Here is an 18,163-nt window from a genome sequence, read left to right on the forward strand (position 1 = left end):
TGAAAATGCTCACTAGTTTTTTAGTCTTGTTACTATAATGGTTGAAGTTGCTTCTGCTGGGACAGCCATTCAAGTGGTGGAAATGATAGTTTTTAGACCTGACGGTGAGGTGCTCAATAAACCTTTATTTATTTTTTTTTTTGGAAGATAGCAATTTATTTTCACATTAACTAAATTTAAAAACACTTGCTAATTTCTAAAAATTATGGTTGAAAATAAATTTGTAAGCAAAGTCAACTTTCATTTATTCCAAATCCAACAATAATTAACTTGCTTTTATATAAAGAAATTAGTATTTATGTACTTCCTGTTCTGTGTTCAAACTATATCGTGCTTCTTGTTCATGATGGTGCACCGGTTGGGGTGAGGCTGGTAAGCCAACCATGATGTTCTTTTTCATGATACCGACCCTTGTAGATTGCTGCTAATTGACCTCACAAACAACAGTAGCTACTGGTTGTGGTGGGCTATCCGAAAAGGACACTGATGAAAGTTGTCAAATTGTACGAAAGAAAATTAGAAAGATGGGAGAGAAATGGTGTAGAAATTCTTAAACCGTAGAAATCTCTCTAACAAACACGTTTTAAAACTGTGAATATAACGATAATATGTAACGAATCGAAGTGGACAATATCTATTAACAATAGAGATGATATCAAAACCAAATACCGACTAGTTCGATGAAAGAAGCACAAATTTACAATATCTCAATGAAATCTCTTAAGAAAAAGTACAAGTACTATGTTGTCTTGTTCCTCAACCAACAGCTGCTCCCTCCACGTCCAACGTTGGGCAACTCGAAGAAGAAACAAAGAAACTAGCTTCGTAGACAGCCACGTCTCTCTGTAAAACTAGCTCTTTCTCTCTGTAAAAAAAAAGAAAACAGAACTTTTACAGCGGATCGAGCACATTTACTGCTGACTTTGTTCGAGGATAAGGTTACAGAAATCTGAAATCAGTGAAGTTCTGTCAGAATCAAACCCATCACTTACTTATTTCTCTCATCTTGTTTCATCTAACTGCTACAACCAAGGCTTTAATTAAAGCTTAAATTTTGTTCTTCAAAGGAAACAGAGCATCAAATGCTCTGTTTCCATGATTTGTTCTGTCACCATTCACTGTGTCTCCTCTATAATGGCTTTTCCTGTTAAGTAAAATTTGTGATCTTGAAACTAAGATTCTATACTATCCCCCATCACTTTCTTTTGCTTTCTCTGTTCTTTAAATTTTTCTTTGAGTTTAAAGGAAAACCCATCTCTGATCCCTCTGTTTTCCCTCTGGGCTCTGTTTTTGTCGTCTCCTTTAAAGCTCTGAGCTTCGTTGGAGATTTTCAGACCAACCCAGATCCCCTTTAGCGTTTCCTTTTACCCTGTTCTTCATTTTTTTACAGCTTCCCTGCCATTTTCCTCGTGATTTTTGGAATTATGGACAAAACCCAGAACTCTTGAAAGAACCTCTGTTTTTTTTGTTTTGCTGTACCGAGTACTTTACAACAAAACCGAGGGTGGAATTCTAGAATCTACGTGTTTTTCTTTTCGGTTTCCTGGATGAGTAATCACTAGAACTATTTACTTACTGGGTCGAAGTTATTTCACCTTTTTCATAATCCATATACCAATGGCGAATTGGAGCTCTGTTCTGAGAAAAAGCTATGGCGTCAGTGAAGATTTGGAAGAAGAAGATGTTTGGAGTTCTGTTGAGAGTAATGAGGAATCGTCTAATTTCATCACTAGAAAAACCAATGATTACTCGACTTGGCGACTTCCATCTGCTCCAAAAATGATACCGAAATCCATTTCGACAAGGACCCACGAAACCCAGATGACGGATAATCGATCCTCTGCTCCGGTGGTCATTCCAGATTGGTCCAAAATTTACGGCAAGATGGACTTTTCCGGTGAAAAACCCGACGACGGAGACCAAGAAGACGTCGACGGTGAAGAAGACGACGACATGGTGCCTCCTCATGAATGGATTGCTCAGAAATTAGCCAGGAGCCGAATCTCGTCGTGCTCTGTTTTTGAAGGGGTTGGAAGAACTCTCAAAGGGAGAGATTTAAGCAAAGTTCGAAACGCCGTTCTGTCAAAGACTGGTTTTCTAGAGTGATGTTTAGAAAACTAAAAAGGGCAGAGACGAATATGATCGTTTTGTTCTGTGTTTTTTTGTTTGATTTCCGCCATTGTTATGGTCTGTCAGAGCTTAGAACAGAGTTTCTAGCAAGAACTCGATGGGAGAAGTTCTTGTTAGTTGTTCATGGCTTCGATGTCTTTCATTTTACATGGCTAAGTGGTTTCTTATTTACGGAGCACTCTCATAACTGATAGCATCCCCACCTGTGCAGTTCTTCCACTCTTTTCCCTACATGAAGAACAAGGGGAAGAATGGGCACTTTTTTGAGGTAAATTCAAACTTAGTTTTATCTTACCCTCAAATTTGAGCATAGCTTACGGTTTTAAAACGAGTCTACTAGGGAGAAGTGCGTTCATCTCTCTAACCGTTGTAGGATTTCACAATCCACCTCACTTATAGGCGCAGCGCCCTCGTTGACATATCTCCCAGTGTCTAGCTTAGGAGAGACTTGTTCACCTCTTCAACCGATGTGGGATCTCACAATTCATCCTGCGTAGCGTCATCGTCCAGTGTCTAGCTCGGGAGAGGTTCGTTCATCTCTCTAACTGATGTGGGATCTCACAATCTACCGTACTTGGAGGAGCATCGTCCTCACTGCACATCTCCTGATGCCTGGTTCTAATACCGTTTGTGACAGTGCTAGCCTACTACTAACTAATATTGTCTACTTTGGTCCATTATATATCTGTTGGATCCCACTAACGTATATAATTGACGAGTTTAGAAACAAAATTTTCTATGAACTCAAAGCCATCTCAAAAAAGTGCAAACTTTTTTTTGTTTATCCACATTACTCAGCAAACAAATCACCAGCTCTAAAAACAGCATTAGTGTTCAATGTTTGGTCGTAAAAGGCTAAAAGCTGTTTACCTTTGTCTATAAGGCTGTGGGAAATGAGTATCTGTGAGATATGACAGTGGCATCAAACCCATCAAATCAAATATCACATCCTTTAACAGCTCCACAATAAAGAAGAAGAAGAACAATCATCCTGCTCCTCTTCCACTCGACAGATTTATGTTTCGTGCACAATATTGATAGCGGTGTGCCAGCAACGTTGTACCCCAAAAGAAAGTGGATTGTGGAGTCCCACATCGATTGAATAAGGGAACGAGTGTCACCGATGAGGCTGAGAGCTTCGAAGGGGGTGGATTGTGAGATGTCACGTCGGTTGGGGAGGAGAACAAAACATTTTTTGTAAGGTGTGGAAATCTTTACCGACAAACGCGTTGTAAAACTTTTGAGTAGAAGTCCGAGAGAGGAAGCCAAGACAATATCTAGTAGCGGGGCCGAGCCATATCTTATTTCTATATTCTATCTGTCTGTCTCTTTATTCTGTGTTTTGATGCAAAGCCTTAAAAGGAAGGTTCATCTTCACTAGATTTTTGATATTGCGCATCCACATGGATTCAGATATGATGCTGAAAGAACACTCATTGTGATAGATCAAAGCCTTGGGGAAAATGTGCTGCTGTGTTGCTCTTGTCATTGTCGTCTACACCTCAAAGAATCTGGAAAACGGAATCCAAATCCAACCAAATCTTTGCTGTTTTTAATGTAACATCTTTCGCCGCTCCCTAGGTCCGCTTTGACTCATTACATAAATCTGTAAGACTCACGATTTTAAAATGCATTTGTTAAGGAGAGGTTTTCACACTCTTAATAAGCCAATGTGGGATCTCACAATCCAACCGCTTATGGGTCAGCATCTTCGTTGGATTTGGATTTGAAACAACAACAAAGTGGTTGGCTCAGCCCATTAGTTAGGGTAGCTGGAGTTATTCTGTAACCGCCCAAGCCCACCGCTAGTAGATATTGTCTTTCTTGGGCTTTCTCTCTCAGGCTTCTCTAAAACAAAGTGGTTGGCTTTAAAATGTATTTGTTGGGGAGATGTTTCCACACTCTTATAATACCCCTTATGGGTCAGCATCCTCGTGACCGCTTGAAATAACAACAAAGTGGTAGGCTCAGCCCATTGATTAGGGTTGCTGGAGTTATTCCGTAACCGCCTAAGCCCACCGCTAATAGATATTGTCTCTCACGAGCTTTTCCTTTCAGACTTCTCTAAAGTATGTAAGGAGAGGTTTTCACACCTTAATAAAAAATAATTCGCCCCTTTCTTGTGGGATCTCACATATTCTCTGGTCTGTCCATTCCAAGTAGGAAGTTGGGTCATGGGCAGTAGGCGAAGAAGGACTAGTGTCCACAGCCCTTAGCGTTGGAGTATACCGCGTGAGATCCGATGACGGCAACAGATCCAAAAATTTGCTAGCTTTCTTGGTGGGTTTGGAATTAGAAAGCATAAACCAGCAACTTTTACTCCATTTTCTTTGTGTCCCCTCTGTTGGTGGACTCTTTCGAGGGGATTAAGGTTGCTTGGTCTGGAAAAGTTCTGTAAGAGCTGAGCTTGGAGATTTGTAGCATTCATGGATTCAAGAAGAGCCATTTTCAGCGAGGTAAAGGAGGACTGTTCTACAACGGACAGTTTTTATTTGCATTTATTTTAGAACGGTTCAAAGTTTCAACTGATTCAATTGGTCAATCTATCAATTAAATTTCAGAAATTAATGGTATTCAGTTCTACTAATTAAAACTTATTAAAATGCTCCATGTTCTAGCTCTCAGACATAAGCTAATCCTTTGAGCTGAAAGTGAATTTAGATTTTCACTTTCAGCTCTAAGCCATAGCCATTTAGATATCAAGAATTTCATTTGCTTGTTCTTAAGCAGACCAGGTCCAACCCTTTCGACGTTGTTCTCCTCATCGTTACGTTACTGCTAAGAGCAAATTTAGGTGAAGAAAGCAACCAAAAATGTCTATGAAGAACAAAGTTGGAGGAACTGGCTTGGATTTTGCTTCAAGATATGTGTTATTAAAGAAGTGGGCCTTTTTCCTTTGTTTTGTGTGCTTTTCTGCTGCCATGCTTTTTACAAACAGGTACTCTTTAATTGCTTCATCTGCTTGATGAACTGGTTTTTACACCCTATTGATCTGCTGTTGTTAAGAATATAGTTCTGTATTCGATTCTAACTCGATCGAGATTGCGTTCGATTCGTTTGTTCGTTCGTTCGTTCGAACTTAACTTTGTCAGGATGGGGATAGTGCCCATGGCTAATGGTGTTGCACTGAAGTCTACAATCTCCCATCAAAGAATGGAGTTAAAATCTGAGTCTTATGATCCAGAATTTGTGAGTGATTCATTTTCTTAATGAAACTGAAGTTTTTTCATCGATTCCCACGTTGGTTGGGGAGGAGAACGAAACACCCTTTATAAGGGTGTGACCTTTCCCTAGCAGACACGTTTTAAAAAACCTTGAGGGAAAGCCCGAAAGGAAAAGCCTAAAGAGGACAATATCTGCTAGTGGTGACTTGGGCCGTTACAAATGGTATCAGAGCCAGACACCGGATAATGTGCTAGTGAGGAGGTTGTTCCCCAAAAGGGTAGACACGAGACGGTGTGCCAGTAAGAACGCTGGGCTCCGAGGGGGGTGGATTTGGTAGGGGTCTCACATCGATTGGAGAAAGGAACAAGTGTCAGCGAGGACGCTGGGCCTTGAACGGTTGGGGAGGAGAACCAAACACCCTTTATAAGGGTGTCGAGTTGCTTTGCTGGTGCACATATTTCTTCTTGAACTCGGTAAACATCGATTGGAGAAAGGAATGAGTGTCAGTGAGGACGCTGGGCCTTGAAGGGGGGTGGATTGTGAGATCCCGTATCGGTTGGGGAGGAGACAAAACACTCTTTATAAGGGTGTGGAAACCTTTCTCTAGCAGACACGTTTTAAAAAACCTTGAGGGAAAGCCCGAAAGGAAAAACCCAAAGAGGACAACATCTGCTAGCGGTGGCTTGAGCCGCTACAAATGGTATCAGTGTTAGACACTGGACAATGTGCCAGTGAGGAGGTTGTTCCCCAAAAGGGGTAGACACGAGGCGGTGTGCCAGTAAGAACACTGGGCTCGGGGTGGATTTGGTAGGATCCCACATCGATCGGAGAAATGAACGAGTGCCAGCGAGAAAGCTGGGCCCTGAAGGGGGATGAATTATGAGATCCCACATCGGTTGGAGAGGAGAACAAAACACCCTTTATAGGGGTGTGGAAACCTTTCCCTACTAGACGCGTTTTAAAAATTTGTGCTCTTGATTTGTGACGAACTTTTCTACCTTGTCTGTTCTTTATCAAGGCGAAAACTAAGGCATTTGGTGCAAGGCCAGAGGAGTTTTCAAGGTCTCAGCTTAGTATTCAGTAAGTAAAATGCTAATGTTTGAATCAAATTGAATTTACTTTCTTAACATGTCACAAAAATGAGTGTTCTAAGACCAAATTTTCTGCTAAAACATTACCTGCAGGACACTTGCTAAGAACATCATAGATCTAGAGAAGAAACTTGAAGCTGTAACGATTAGTCACACATCTGCATCAAATGATTCAACTTCGAAAAGAAAATATTTAGTGGTTGTAGGAATTAATACAGCTTTTACGAGCCAAAAACGACGCGATTCGGTTCGTGCAACATGGATGCCACAAGGTCTGCTATGTCACAAGTCCTGAGTTCTTCCTTTGATTGCTTAATTTGGTAGTGATGTTCATAATGTGTTCATATTAGGTGAGAAAGGAAAGAAGTTGGAGGAAGAGAAAGGCATAATCATTCGTTTCGTTATCGGTCGAAGGTAAACGAAGAACACGAAGTTCGTTCTTGTTAAGTTGTATACTACTATGATGAATTGATATCAACTATTACTTTGTGTTGGTTGATAGCGCAAATCCTGGTAGTAAACTCAACAAGATGCTTGATGATGAGGAGCGTGAACATGGAGACTTCCTTAGGCTGGTAATACCATCAAGCCATCAACATTGCTACTATTGCTACTATTGTTCTTGTTTCAAGCCATGTTTTCTTTACGTGAGATCCTATATTGGTTGGAGAGGGGAACGAAACATTCCTTATAAGAGTGGAAATCTCTCTCTAATAGACGCGTTTTAAAAGCCTTGAGGGGAAACTTGAAATGAAAAGCCTGTAGAGAACAATATCTGTTAGCGGTGGGCTTGAGCTATTACAAATGGTATAAGAGCTAGACACTGGGCGGTGTGCTAGCGAGGACACTGGGCGGTGTGCCAACAAGGACACTGGGCTCCCAAGGGGGTGGATTGTGAGATCCCATATTGGTTGGAGAGGAGACATTGGGTGGTGTGCCAACGAGGACACCGGTCTCCCAAGAGGGTAGATTGTGAGATCCCATATTGGTTGGAGAGGAGACATTGGGTGGTGTGCCAACGAGGACACTGGTCTCCCAAGAGGGTAGATTGTGAGATCCCATATTGGTTGGAGAGGAGACATTGGGTGGTGTGCCAACGAGGACACCGGTCTCCCAAGAGGGTAGATTGTGAGATCCCATATTGGTTGGAGAGGAGACATTGGGTGGTGTGCCAACGAGGACACTGGTCTCCCAAGAGGGTAGATTGTGAGATCCCGATGTAGACACTAGGCGGTGTGCTAGCGAGGACACTGGGCTCCCAAGGGGGTGGATTCTGAGATCTCACATCGGTTGGAGGGAGACACTGGGATGTGTGTCAGCGAGGACACTGGGTTCCCAAGGGGGTGGATTGTGGGAAGGAGACACTGGGTGGTGTACCAACGAGGACACTGGTCTCCCAAGGGGGTGGATTGTGAGATCTCACATCGGTTGGAGAGGAGAACGAAACATTCCTTATAAGGGGTGTGAAAACCTCTCCCTAACAGACGCATTTTAAAAACTTTGAGTGGAAACCCGAAATGAAAAGCCCACAGAGTACAATATCTTGCTAGCAGAAGGCTTGAGTTGTTAGTTCTTATGATACTTGATGAAGTTTGCTCATGTTTGTTCATGTCTTATAAGCAGAATCATGTTGAGGGCTACCTCGAGTTATCGGCCAAGACGAAGACTTACTTTGCTACAGCTGTTTCGTTGTGGGATGCCGAGTTTTACGTCAAAGTCGACGACGACATTCATGTGAACTTAGGTGAGTTATCATTAAGAAGTTCTCATGTTTCTTCAAATATTTAAGCTTATATCCTTTCATCTACCACAGCTGCGCTCGGAACGACCTTGGTTCGACATCGGAATAAACCTCGGGTTTACATTGGTTGTATGAAGTCCGGACCCGTCCTCTCCAAGAAGTAAGAGTAACTTGTTCGTTTAAGATATGAAAACAAACATTCTTACCATTTGATCTGCTGTTTTGATACAGGGGAGTAAAGTATCACGAACCGGAGTATTTGAGATTCGGTGACGAGGGGAATAAATATTTCCGTCATGCTACGGGACAGCTATATGGAATCTCGAAAGATTTAGCTACTTACATCTTACAAAACCAGTTAAGTTCTTATAAAATCGTTTCGAAGTAGCTTCGCTCGTGATTAAACGACTCGAACTGATTCATTCTTTCAGGGATGTGCTGCACAAGTATGCCAATGAAGATGTTTCATTAGGATCTTGGTTCGTTGGTTTAGATGTGGAGCAAGTGGATGACAAGAAGCTATGTTGTAGCACCCCACCCGGTAAGTTGTTAAGCTCTATTCATGTGAGATCCCACCTCCGTTGGAGAGGGGAAACATTCCTTATTAGAGTGTGGAAACCTCTCCCTAGTAGACGCGTTTTAAAACCTTGAGGGAAAGCCCAAAGAGGACAATATCTGCTAGTGGTGGATTTAGATTGTTACGAATGGTCAAAGTAAGGCTAAACCCTCTCCATAGTAGACGCGTTTTAAAATCGTGAGGCTGACGACGATACATACGGGCCAAAGCGGACAATATCTGTTAACAGTGGGCTTGAGCGGTTACAAATGGTATCAGAGCCAGTCATGAGGCGGTGTGCTAGCAAGAACTTTGGGTCCCCAAGGGAGGTGGATTGTGAGATCCTACATCAGTTGGTGTAACAGCCCAAGCCCACCGCTAGCAGACATTCTCCGTCTTGACCTATTACGTTAAATGAGCGTTTTTTTTCGAATCAAACAGGCAGATTTAGCAAGTAATGGTGGTTTTGTTTGTGTAGATTGTGAGAGAAAAGCTTTGGGAGGTGAAGTTTGTGTGGCTTCATTTGATTGGAGATGCAGTGGGATATGCAACTCAGTGGAAAGGATGAGTGAAGTTCACCAAAAGTGTGCTGAAAATGAGACATCTTTGTGGAGTTCAAGCTTTTGAATCATGTTGAAATTGATATGATATAGGTTTAGATTCATATGTTAACAGCTTTGTAGGGAAGAGATATACTTTTACTTCATAATGTATTGTTCGAGCCGTTAGATATTAGAATTCTTCAGAGCTTTCATGTTCGTGTTTGCGATGTAATGTAATAAGTAATCAAAATGTTATTCGATTCAGATTCATATCGCGAATCTGTACATTCGTAAGGATCTCTTTCGATTTCGAATTGGGACTCACCATTTTGGCGGAGGCTCCGGGGAACCTGTCTTCCAATCTCTTTCGAAAAACAAGATGGCTCATATCGCTCAAATGTTTACCACTTGAGAGCGTGAAAGTGCTTTTTGCTTGAATTCATATCGTGAATTTGTACATTCTTAAGAATCAGAAAAGGGGTTCTTTCTCGATTTCGAATTAAGACTCACCCCTTGGGAGAGGCTCAGGAGAACCTGTTCCTCGACCTCTTTTGAAAAACAAGGCGACTCATCCCGCTCAACCGCTTACTACTTGAGAGTGTGAAAGTGCTTCTTGCTTGAATTCTAATGTTAGAGTCCGTTTGCTGCGGTATTAAACTAACTATTTCATGGAAAAACTATTTAGTGAGACTCTGACGATGCTGTATTTTCATGCTCTTAAACTAGATTAACTTTACCCTAAACCTTAAAATTGTCTGTTCTCGGAAAAAAATCTTAAAATTTATGAGAAAATATAAAAAAAAAATTATTTATAAATTTTTATGTTATGAAAAAAAAATTTAATGTCGAATTAATCAAGCTTAATTTTGTGCGAGAATTAAATTTTTGTTAAATTAGTGAGTTTTAAGAAAAAATTGAAAAGAAGTAAAATTAATGTTTTTTTAATTTATTTTCTTTGTTTTTCTAACAATAAATATTATAAATAATATATACAATAGTATCCAAGGAACCAGGCATCAAGGGGTGGTGGCGCAGTTGGCTAGCGCGTAGGTCTCATAGCTTCGAGTTATCCTGAGGTCGAGAGTTCGAACCTCTCTCACCCCACTTCTTTTTTGTACTAATTTGGAAGAAGTGGTCATGTGGGGCTTCTTTTGGGCCTGTAATGGGCTTTGCTTAACATAATGTCGTTTGTCATCTTCCTTTAATTGTAGGCTTAGTTGTTTTTGGGCCGGGCTACTTTATATAGTGTTGGGCCTGGGTTAAGAATTTGGGCTTTATAATTGGGTCTGAAAAGAGTGGGCCTAGTACCGATTTAGACGGGCCCGGTTAACTGGCATAGCTTGGTATACAAGTAATTTGATCTGTGATAAGAGGGTGTGTTGGGTTAACGTGGGGGAATCGAGAAGAAAACTCTGGTACGTTTCGTCGTCTCCAAGTGTTCGGCCTTTATTTTACGATCGACCTCTCACAGCTTGATCTTCCTGTCTCTTTGGTCATTTTCGTTTAATTAGCTCTACCAATTGATATTGTAGGCACTAACTTCATCGATTTTTCCTTGGTTTTTTTCAGAACTGCTGTTCTTATGTATTCGTAATTTCTTTTGTTTTTTCAGTTGTTGTTTTCGATTCTGTTTCCATTGAACTTCTGGGCCTGGATTTTGTGCTGTTGTAATGATCTGATGCTTGAATTCGCAGATATCGTTTGAGATTCCCCATGGCTAAAAGCTCGTTCAAGCTCGAACATCCTCTAGGTTTTTCTTTTCACAATTTTGACCATTTTGATCATTTCTTGAACTTTATTGTTTATTTAATTTATGTGACGAATCGTGTCAGTTTTCGCGTACTTTTTATACTTAATTGGCCTTCTGATATTCTAATTTAACTTTTTGGGTGGTTAATCTTTGATGTTTTATTCGTTTTTTGTGATTAGTGCCACTCACGTCGGGTATTAATTAGGGTCTGTTCTTATGATTGCGAATGAGCTTCTTTGAACTGTGTAATTGGGGGCAATTTTAAGTTCATTTCGTCTCTTTTCGCTGGAACCTTGATGTGAGAGGGTTTTTTTCTGGTGAAAACATGTTCCCGTGTACATTTGGTCTCCTGGATTAATTGAAAACCAGTCAATTGATTTCTGCGCTTTCTCTCAGCCTCCTTTTGATATTCTTGCATGGTCTTTACTTTGTTTTAAACTATTCCTCCAATGTTATAGAAAGGAGACAAGCAGAAGCTGCTCGCATCAGGGAGAAATATCCGGATAGAATTCCCGTAAGAATATTAAACTTTCATATCAGTGTTTATCACCTAGTGCACTCCAATTTTTCTCTGTTAATATGATTCAAATGCAGGTGATTGTGGAGAAAGCTGAAAGGAGTGACATTCCTGACATTGATAAGAAGAAGTAAGTTCCATAACGACTTGATCATGTATAAACCAGTTAAAATTGGACTTCTTAATCGAAATCAGCTGAGGGGAGGCATTTCATTGTGTTACAACTCCAGAACTTGGTTTCTATGATTAGCTGCTGGCTTATTCTTTAATCTCCACAAAATATACGAATTGTCGATGCTGAAGTCCTGATTGTCAGATATTTTGCTGTGGTTTCTTTTAAATCTAGTGCTGATAGGAAGAACATACACGATGGCAACAATACCTAGCTCTGTTTGCCAATAATGGAGGCCATATTTGAAAGGAGTTTAATTCTCGTACTACATTGGATTGTATGCAATCAGATGGGCAGTTTGTATATACTAATATTTGTACCCTTTTCATGATTTCAGGTACCTTGTCCCAGCTGACCTCACGGTTGGGCAGTTTGTTTATGTTGTCCGGAAAAGGATTAAGCTTAGTTCCGAGAAGGCTATTTTCATCTTTATCCAAAACACACTACCTCCAACTGGTTAGTTGAATTTCTTGTTCTTTTAATATGTACATTTCACATAGTGAAGCATGAAGAATCGCGTTTGTGTTTGCCTAATATATGTATTGTCACAGCTGCTTTGATGTCATCCATCTATGAAGATAACAAGGATGAAGATGGTTTTCTTTACATGACTTACAGTGGAGAGAACACCTTTGGATTCTGATGACTTCAAATCACACTTCGTCTGTAAATGAAACTTAAAAAGCTGTAAATTCTCCTTGCTTGCTTCCCCATGTCAGCTATCTCAGCTTCTTGTCTATTTCCGATTACCTTAGGCCTATCTTTCCACTGGCACTAGTAGTGTTAGTACCTGTTGCTCATTAAGAACTTCATTAAGTGTTGGGCTCTGGATTTCATGGTGTTCTTCCCCGCCCAAACTGTGAAAAGAAATGTGGGTGTTTGTGTGGTGAGAATCCATGGTTTCCATTCCCCTATTCTAATGTCTATTTCATGTAAGCATCAGATGTTTCTGGCTATTAATTTCCACGTTTGCCTCGTTTTAATGTTCAGTTAAGGATAATTCACAAGAAAGAGCAGGGGGTATCTTATTAGGTCTCTCTTTGGCATGTGTACTTGTTTAAATAAACACTCAATCTCTAGTTTAAGGCCTAATCAATCATTAAAAAGAAAATCCCTCTAATTGAAATCTTATAGAAATGCTTGGAATACTTTTTCATAGTTTCCAAATCCATTCGAGGTTTAGTTTTGATCAGAGGGAGTGTAATAACCTAAATCCGATATTGTTCGCCTTGACCTGTTATGTATCTCGTCAGTCTCAGAAACGCGGTTGTTAAGTGATGTTGGGATCTCACAGTTCACCCCTTCAGATCCCAATGTCTTTGCTAGCATATAGCTCGGTGCCCAACTTTGATAATACTTCATTCTACCTCATTTGGGGTCCAATGTCCTTGTTGGTACACCGCTTGATGCTTAGCTCTAATATCATTTATAACGTCCTAAACCCGCCGTTTTCAGATACTATGCGCTTTGAACCGTAAGCATGGTTTTAAAACACTTCTACTAGAGAGAGGTTTTCACACCAATGCTTCGCTTCCCTCCCCGAGAGCTTTGTCTGTCCAAATGCACAACAAAGATGAAGATATAACGTATCCCCTCCCTACACATTGTATCGTTAACACAACATTATACATATATCACAATTAATATTGTTGAGCTAAAAAAAACTCTTAACCCAAATTTTCGAATACATATATCACAATTAATATTGTTGAGCTAAAAAAAACTCTTAACCCAAATTTTCGAATTTTTCGTGAGATTTATTGCACAACGACACACAATCCCAACAAACGATCCTCTTAAATTGATTTTTGAACCACCGAGTATAAGATTGATTGCTAGAATTCATTGCAGGGCCCCTCGCTACAACCGATGCTTTACCTTCTCATACAGACGGCGCCGCCATAGTCGAGTTTCATTTCAGGTACACCACTCAAACATTCTTCTTATTACAAATACACACACACACACACAATTTCATAGCGCTCCGTATAGAGATTTGATGAAACCCTTTATGCTCTTATTGCCTAGCCTTACACTATCAATACCCTTCACTGCAATTCCTTTAGATAATCTTCATTATCGACAAGAACCTAGAAATGAAGAACTTGGTTTGATAAACAAATTCAATATAAATTTGAAGATCTTGACCAAAGAAAACTCACAATCTACCACTCATCAGGATCCAGAAACGTTGTAATCTTGGCTTTGAATTGAGGATCCAAACTGGGTTGTTGGGTTATCTTTCCTCCAAGTTCTTTTATGATCAGATTGAGTACCAACGGGCCAATGCGGATAATATTTGTTGTAACCACGGGTCAAAATAGACAATATTTACTGTAACGACGGGCCAAAGATGACAATATTTGTTGTAATGACGAACTAACTAAAGCAGACAAGTTACAAATTTAGTCGGTATATTTTGTATTTTTTTTTTTTTTNACATAAAAAGGTTCCACTTAAAATTTAATTTCAATTTAGTCCCTATAATTTTAAAAGTTTTAATTTGTGTGAATAGAGAATGAATAGAGACAAGATTTTTAAGATATGATGACTAAGAAAGAGTTTAAGAAAATGAAAGTTACTATCTATAGTAACTAACACTTTGGTTTGTGGTGGCTCAATTATAAGAACTCCTGGCTATTTAAATATTTTATAAATTAATCGATTTATTAAATATAAAATTTAATTTCATCCTCTAATAAAATTATAAACTTCTAATTTTGTAAATTTTTAAAATGTTGAGACATAGAAATATTAAATATTTAAGGATTAGGATTTATTTGATATTTTTAAAAATTTATATTTCATAAACTAAATTCGGAATTTCTTAAAAAAAAAAAAAAAATCAATTTTGCAATGGTATTTTTACACAAAACTATTATTTACCAAATCTAAAATTAAATATATTTTAGAGGCGTAAATTCCGTAGAAACTGTACCCAGAAAAATAGAAACAGCGCCACGTAAGATGTCATTCTGTTCGGTTAAAGATTGCTACGTGGCGGAGTGATGGAGCTTGGGGAGTTGACTCACCAATAAGAGTATGCCACGTAGGATGAAGGTTGAGAATTCCACTGTTCCCGTATTTCATCCAGGTTCATATTTCATCTTTCACCTCTTTTTATTTAAACCTACGGAGTTGAAGAAAAACGCAGACAAGAATTACAATTTACCGAAAGAGAGAGCAATAATTCTTTGTCCTTCATGGCGATTGCTGTTTCTTCTTCTTCTTCTTCTGCAATTTCTGCTTCTAATTTGCAGCATTTTGCCGCTTCCTTTGAGGTTAAAGGTATTGTTCAGGAATTTGTTTTCTTGTTTACATTAGGAAGCGAAGTTGAAGATATTTGTTAGAATTTATTTGTGTTTGAATGATGTTTTGAAGAGTTTCATTCTCGTTTGCATGTTAATTCTGAATTGTGGATTTCATTTCGATTTGCAGCTCCACGAATTGTTTCTGTTCAGCTGTTGAATCGGCCGCACGGTTTATCATCTGGAGTCGATTATTCACGAAAGGGATGCTCGGTGAAGCCTATTAACGTGAAATCCAAACGGAATGATTTGATTGTCCCTCTCTCGGCGAATACTCTTGGTGCTGGTAATTTTGATTTCTCATTAATCCTATCTCCTCGATTTGGAGTTCATTTCTGGAAATCTGTGTTAAAATGTTTCTTGTGTGGATAATGATGATGTTTTCGGGTTGGATCTGTAGAGGTGGAGGAGAAAGTGGAGACGGTAGACTATGATGGATTAGCCAAAGACTTTGAAAATGCTTCTCCTCTGGAAATAATGGACACGGCCCTGGAGAGATTTGGCAACGACATTGCGATCGCGTTCAGGTAGGTTTTTATTCTATCATTTGATTAATTTGTGTCTTGAGCTTTCGTTATCCAACATCATGTGTCTAATGTTTAAAACTTCCAAATTGTAATGCTGTTGAATCTGTGATCTGTAAGGTGCCTCTTTAATCACATATGCCATTGTCGTTCAAGGAAACTGCCTTTTTCATGCATTTCCATAAAGTTTCAAGTACCATTGAGATTCGAATTACTAGAGTTTGTTGATTTTCTGTTGTCATAATTGCTTCGGATTGCGCTAGTCTCTTTATATTCTCTCTGCCGCGTCCTGTTCCCATTTCTATCATGTTCCTCAAGCTTTTGGCTACGATCAACTGTAGATAGTAGAGAATAATCGAACACAATGGAAATGTGGAAGAAAAGTGTCAACTGAGTAAAGATTGGATAATTTTTGTTGAAACTCATAATCAACATTCATAATGATAAACAAATAATATTAGCTTTCGGGATTGTTTTCTTTCAATATTTTAAAAGTATGTTTCTGATGTTCTTTCTGAACACTGAATTATAGATGCAAGGGTGACAATAATTTTCATCCTTGACAAGAATTTGCTAGTGAAGCATTTGGTTTCTGATTCTTGGACAATAGGAAATTTAGAAAAAAAAAACATCTAACAAAAATTATACACTGCAGTGGTGCGGAAGATGTTGCATTGATTGAATATGCTCGATTGACTGGTCGACCATTTAGGGTATTCAGCCTAGACACAGGGAGGCTGAATTCAGAAACATACAAATTCTTTGATACAGTGGAGAAACATTATGGCATCCACATTGAGTACATGTTCCCAGATGCTGTTGAAGTTCAGGGTTTAGTTCGGAACAAAGGGCTGTTTTCATTCTACGAGGATGGCCACCAGGAGTGCTGCCGAGTAAGGAAGGTGAGGCCTTTGAGGAGGGCTCTAAAGGGGCTCCGAGCATGGATCACCGGACAAAGAAAAGACCAATCTCCTGGAACTAGGTCTGAGATTCCCATTGTCCAAGTTGATCCTATTTTTGAGGGATTGGATGGTGGCATTGGGAGCCTGATTAAGTGGAACCCAGTAGCCAACTTTGATAGTAAATACATATGGAACTTCTTGCGGACCATGAATGTACCTGTAAACTCCCTGCATTCTCAAGGATACGTCTCAATTGGCTGTGATCCCTGCACAAGGCCTATCCTCCCTGGGCAGCACGAAAGAGAAGGAAGATGGTGGTGGGAGGATTCCAAAGCCAAGGAATGCGGCCTTCACAAAGGAAATCTTAAACATCTCAATGGCAATGGAAATGGAGCTCTCCACGTAAATGGAGCTCTCCACGTAAATGCAACTCCCCAAGTTAACGACATCTTCGTCTCCGAAAATTTGGTCAACCTGAACAGAATCGGAATCGAAAACTTGGCCAGACTGGAGAACAGGAAAGAGCCTTGGCTTGTGGTTGTTTATGCACCTTGGTGCCAATTCTGTCAGGTAAGAACCATTTTGCACAAAAGCATTTCAGCTGATAATAATCTGCAAGATCCCACATCAGTTGGGGAGGAGAACAAAACACCCTTTATCAAGGTGTAGAAACCTCTCCTAGCAGACAGTTTTCCTTGAAATTAAACCTCTCCTAAAGAGGATAATATCTGCTAATGGTGGACTTGGGCCGTCACAAATGATATCAGGGCCAGACACCGGATAGGAGTCTGTTCCCCTAAGGGGGTAGACACGAGGCAGTGTGCCCGTAAGGACGCTAGGCCCTGAAGAGGGTGGATTGTGAGATCCTACATCGGTTGGGGAGGAGAATCGAAACACCTTAAAGGTGTGGAAACCTCTTCCTAGCAGACAGCGTTTTAAAAACCTTGAGGGAAAGCCCGAAAGGAAAAGTCCAAAGAAACAATATCTGCTAGCGGTGGCCCGTGCCTTTATATAATCCTACTTAAAGGGCTAATGTTTGATGAATTTCTACAGGCTATGGAAGGGTCATATGTGGAATTGGCTGAGAAATTGGCAGGAAATGGAGTGAAAGTTGGGAAGTTCAGAGGCGACGGTGAGCAGAAGGAGTTCGCCAAACAAGAGCTGCAGCTAGGATCCTTCCCCACAGTACTGTTTTTCCCCAAACACTCGTCTAAAGCAGTGAAGTACCCATCTGAGAAGAGGGATGTTGACTCGTTGATGGCTTTTGTGAATGCCCTTCGATGATACAGTGTGATAGCCATTAACAAAGGAAATTCACAGAGGTTCCAATCTTTTGTTGGATTTTATATATATATATTTCTGAGGAAGGATAATAATATGTCGACTGCGATGGAAGCTGTTGAGATCAAAATCAACGCTTGGGGATCTTTTCGGAGCTTTTAGAGAATCCGGTCCTGAAATCATCCGATTATGTGTTTGTATAGATATCAATTTTCCCGTAGGGCTCCCAGGACCATGATGTAGTAATAATGGTCCAAGGCATAAGCACAACGAGATTATAAATTTGTTTTGTGTGTGAGGATTTGTTTGATCTTGAGACCCTTGTAGTAATCATATTTTATCTGAGTTTAATAATATACACATAGGCTTCTATATATTTTGATGATACAAAGGACTTAAAAGTACTTTTAATTATTTTGGCCTTTTACTCTGGAGTAAAAGGCTCCATACCAATGAAGATATATTCGATTAGCCGATGAACAAA

At 39.9% G+C, this 18,163-nt stretch overlaps 4 protein-coding genes and 1 non-coding gene across 9 annotated transcripts; all 5 read left to right on the top strand.

Annotated features, from left to right (window-relative positions):
• Positions 1–708: 708 nt before the first annotated feature.
• Positions 709–2,427, top strand: LOC111802596. Its single transcript, XM_023687023.1, has one exon. The coding sequence runs from the start codon at positions 1,618–1,620 to the stop codon at positions 2,104–2,106; it is 489 nt and encodes a 162-aa protein (XP_023542791.1). The 5' UTR covers positions 709–1,617; the 3' UTR covers positions 2,107–2,427.
• A 1,858-nt stretch (positions 2,428–4,285) lies between these two features.
• Positions 4,286–9,495, top strand: LOC111802523 (probable beta-1,3-galactosyltransferase 2). Its single transcript, XM_023686927.1, has 12 exons — positions 4,286–4,586; positions 4,861–5,068; positions 5,223–5,319; positions 6,314–6,375; positions 6,480–6,658; positions 6,737–6,800; positions 6,889–6,961; positions 8,010–8,130; positions 8,200–8,287; positions 8,359–8,484; positions 8,559–8,668; positions 9,162–9,495. The coding sequence occupies exons 2-12, from the start codon at positions 4,944–4,946 to the stop codon at positions 9,308–9,310; spliced, it is 1,194 nt and encodes a 397-aa protein (XP_023542695.1). The 5' UTR covers positions 4,286–4,586; positions 4,861–4,943; the 3' UTR covers positions 9,311–9,495.
• A 750-nt stretch (positions 9,496–10,245) lies between these two features.
• TRNAM-CAU lies at positions 10,246–10,329 on the top strand. The gene is given in 2 exon segments: positions 10,246–10,283; positions 10,294–10,329. It is a non-coding gene; the product is annotated as a tRNA-Met (tRNA).
• A 263-nt stretch (positions 10,330–10,592) lies between these two features.
• LOC111802602 (autophagy-related protein 8C) lies at positions 10,593–12,653 on the top strand. Of its 5 annotated transcripts, none has more exons than XM_023687032.1 (6): positions 10,593–10,640; positions 10,920–10,975; positions 11,434–11,489; positions 11,570–11,622; positions 12,002–12,120; positions 12,216–12,653. In XM_023687032.1, the coding sequence occupies exons 2-6, from the start codon at positions 10,939–10,941 to the stop codon at positions 12,305–12,307; spliced, it is 357 nt and encodes a 118-aa protein (XP_023542800.1). In that variant the 5' UTR covers positions 10,593–10,640; positions 10,920–10,938; the 3' UTR covers positions 12,308–12,653. The 5 variants fall into 5 exon arrangements, with proteins under 5 accessions (XP_023542800.1, XP_023542802.1, XP_023542803.1 ...); XM_023687034.1 differs by having other exon boundaries at positions 10,634–10,753; XM_023687035.1 differs by having other exon boundaries at positions 10,634–10,748.
• Positions 12,654–14,807: 2,154 nt separating this feature from the next.
• Positions 14,808–18,055, top strand: LOC111802499 (5'-adenylylsulfate reductase 3, chloroplastic-like). Its single transcript, XM_023686894.1, has 5 exons — positions 14,808–14,952; positions 15,103–15,258; positions 15,373–15,499; positions 16,152–16,968; positions 17,452–18,055. Exons 1-5 carry the CDS (start codon positions 14,868–14,870, stop codon positions 17,680–17,682), a joined length of 1,416 nt encoding a protein of 471 aa, XP_023542662.1. The 5' UTR covers positions 14,808–14,867; the 3' UTR covers positions 17,683–18,055.
• The last annotated feature ends 108 nt before the right edge of the window (positions 18,056–18,163 follow it).

Source organism: Cucurbita pepo, chromosome LG09 (genome assembly GCF_002806865.2).
Source record: "Cucurbita pepo subsp. pepo cultivar mu-cu-16 chromosome LG09, ASM280686v2, whole genome shotgun sequence".
Taxonomy (NCBI): Eukaryota; Viridiplantae; Streptophyta; class Magnoliopsida; order Cucurbitales; family Cucurbitaceae; genus Cucurbita; species Cucurbita pepo.

Bases quoted from the DNA above. Each gene is read 5' to 3' on its own strand.
- LOC111802596 (XM_023687023.1), top strand. From the start codon at position 1,618: ATGGCGAATTGGAGCTCTGTTCTGAGAAAAAGCTATGGCGTCAGTGAA.
- LOC111802523 (XM_023686927.1), top strand. From the start codon at position 4,944: ATGTCTATGAAGAACAAAGTTGGAGGAACTGGCTTGGATTTTGCTTCA. The intron at 6,962-8,009 runs GTAATACCATCA...TCTTATAAGCAG, and splicing joins ATGGAGACTTCCTTAGGCTG to AATCATGTTGAGGGCTACCT. The intron at 8,669-9,161 runs GTAAGTTGTTAA...TTGTTTGTGTAG, and splicing joins ATGTTGTAGCACCCCACCCG to ATTGTGAGAGAAAAGCTTTG.
- LOC111802602 (XM_023687032.1), top strand. From the start codon at position 10,939: ATGGCTAAAAGCTCGTTCAAGCTCGAACATCCTCTAG. The intron at 10,976-11,433 runs GTTTTTCTTTTC...CCAATGTTATAG, and splicing joins CAAGCTCGAACATCCTCTAG to AAAGGAGACAAGCAGAAGCT. The intron at 11,623-12,001 runs GTAAGTTCCATA...TCATGATTTCAG, and splicing joins CCTGACATTGATAAGAAGAA to GTACCTTGTCCCAGCTGACC.
- LOC111802499 (XM_023686894.1), top strand. From the start codon at position 14,868: ATGGCGATTGCTGTTTCTTCTTCTTCTTCTTCTGCAATTTCTGCTTCT. The intron at 14,953-15,102 runs GTATTGTTCAGG...TTCGATTTGCAG, and splicing joins CGCTTCCTTTGAGGTTAAAG to CTCCACGAATTGTTTCTGTT. The intron at 15,259-15,372 runs GTAATTTTGATT...TTGGATCTGTAG, and splicing joins GGCGAATACTCTTGGTGCTG to AGGTGGAGGAGAAAGTGGAG.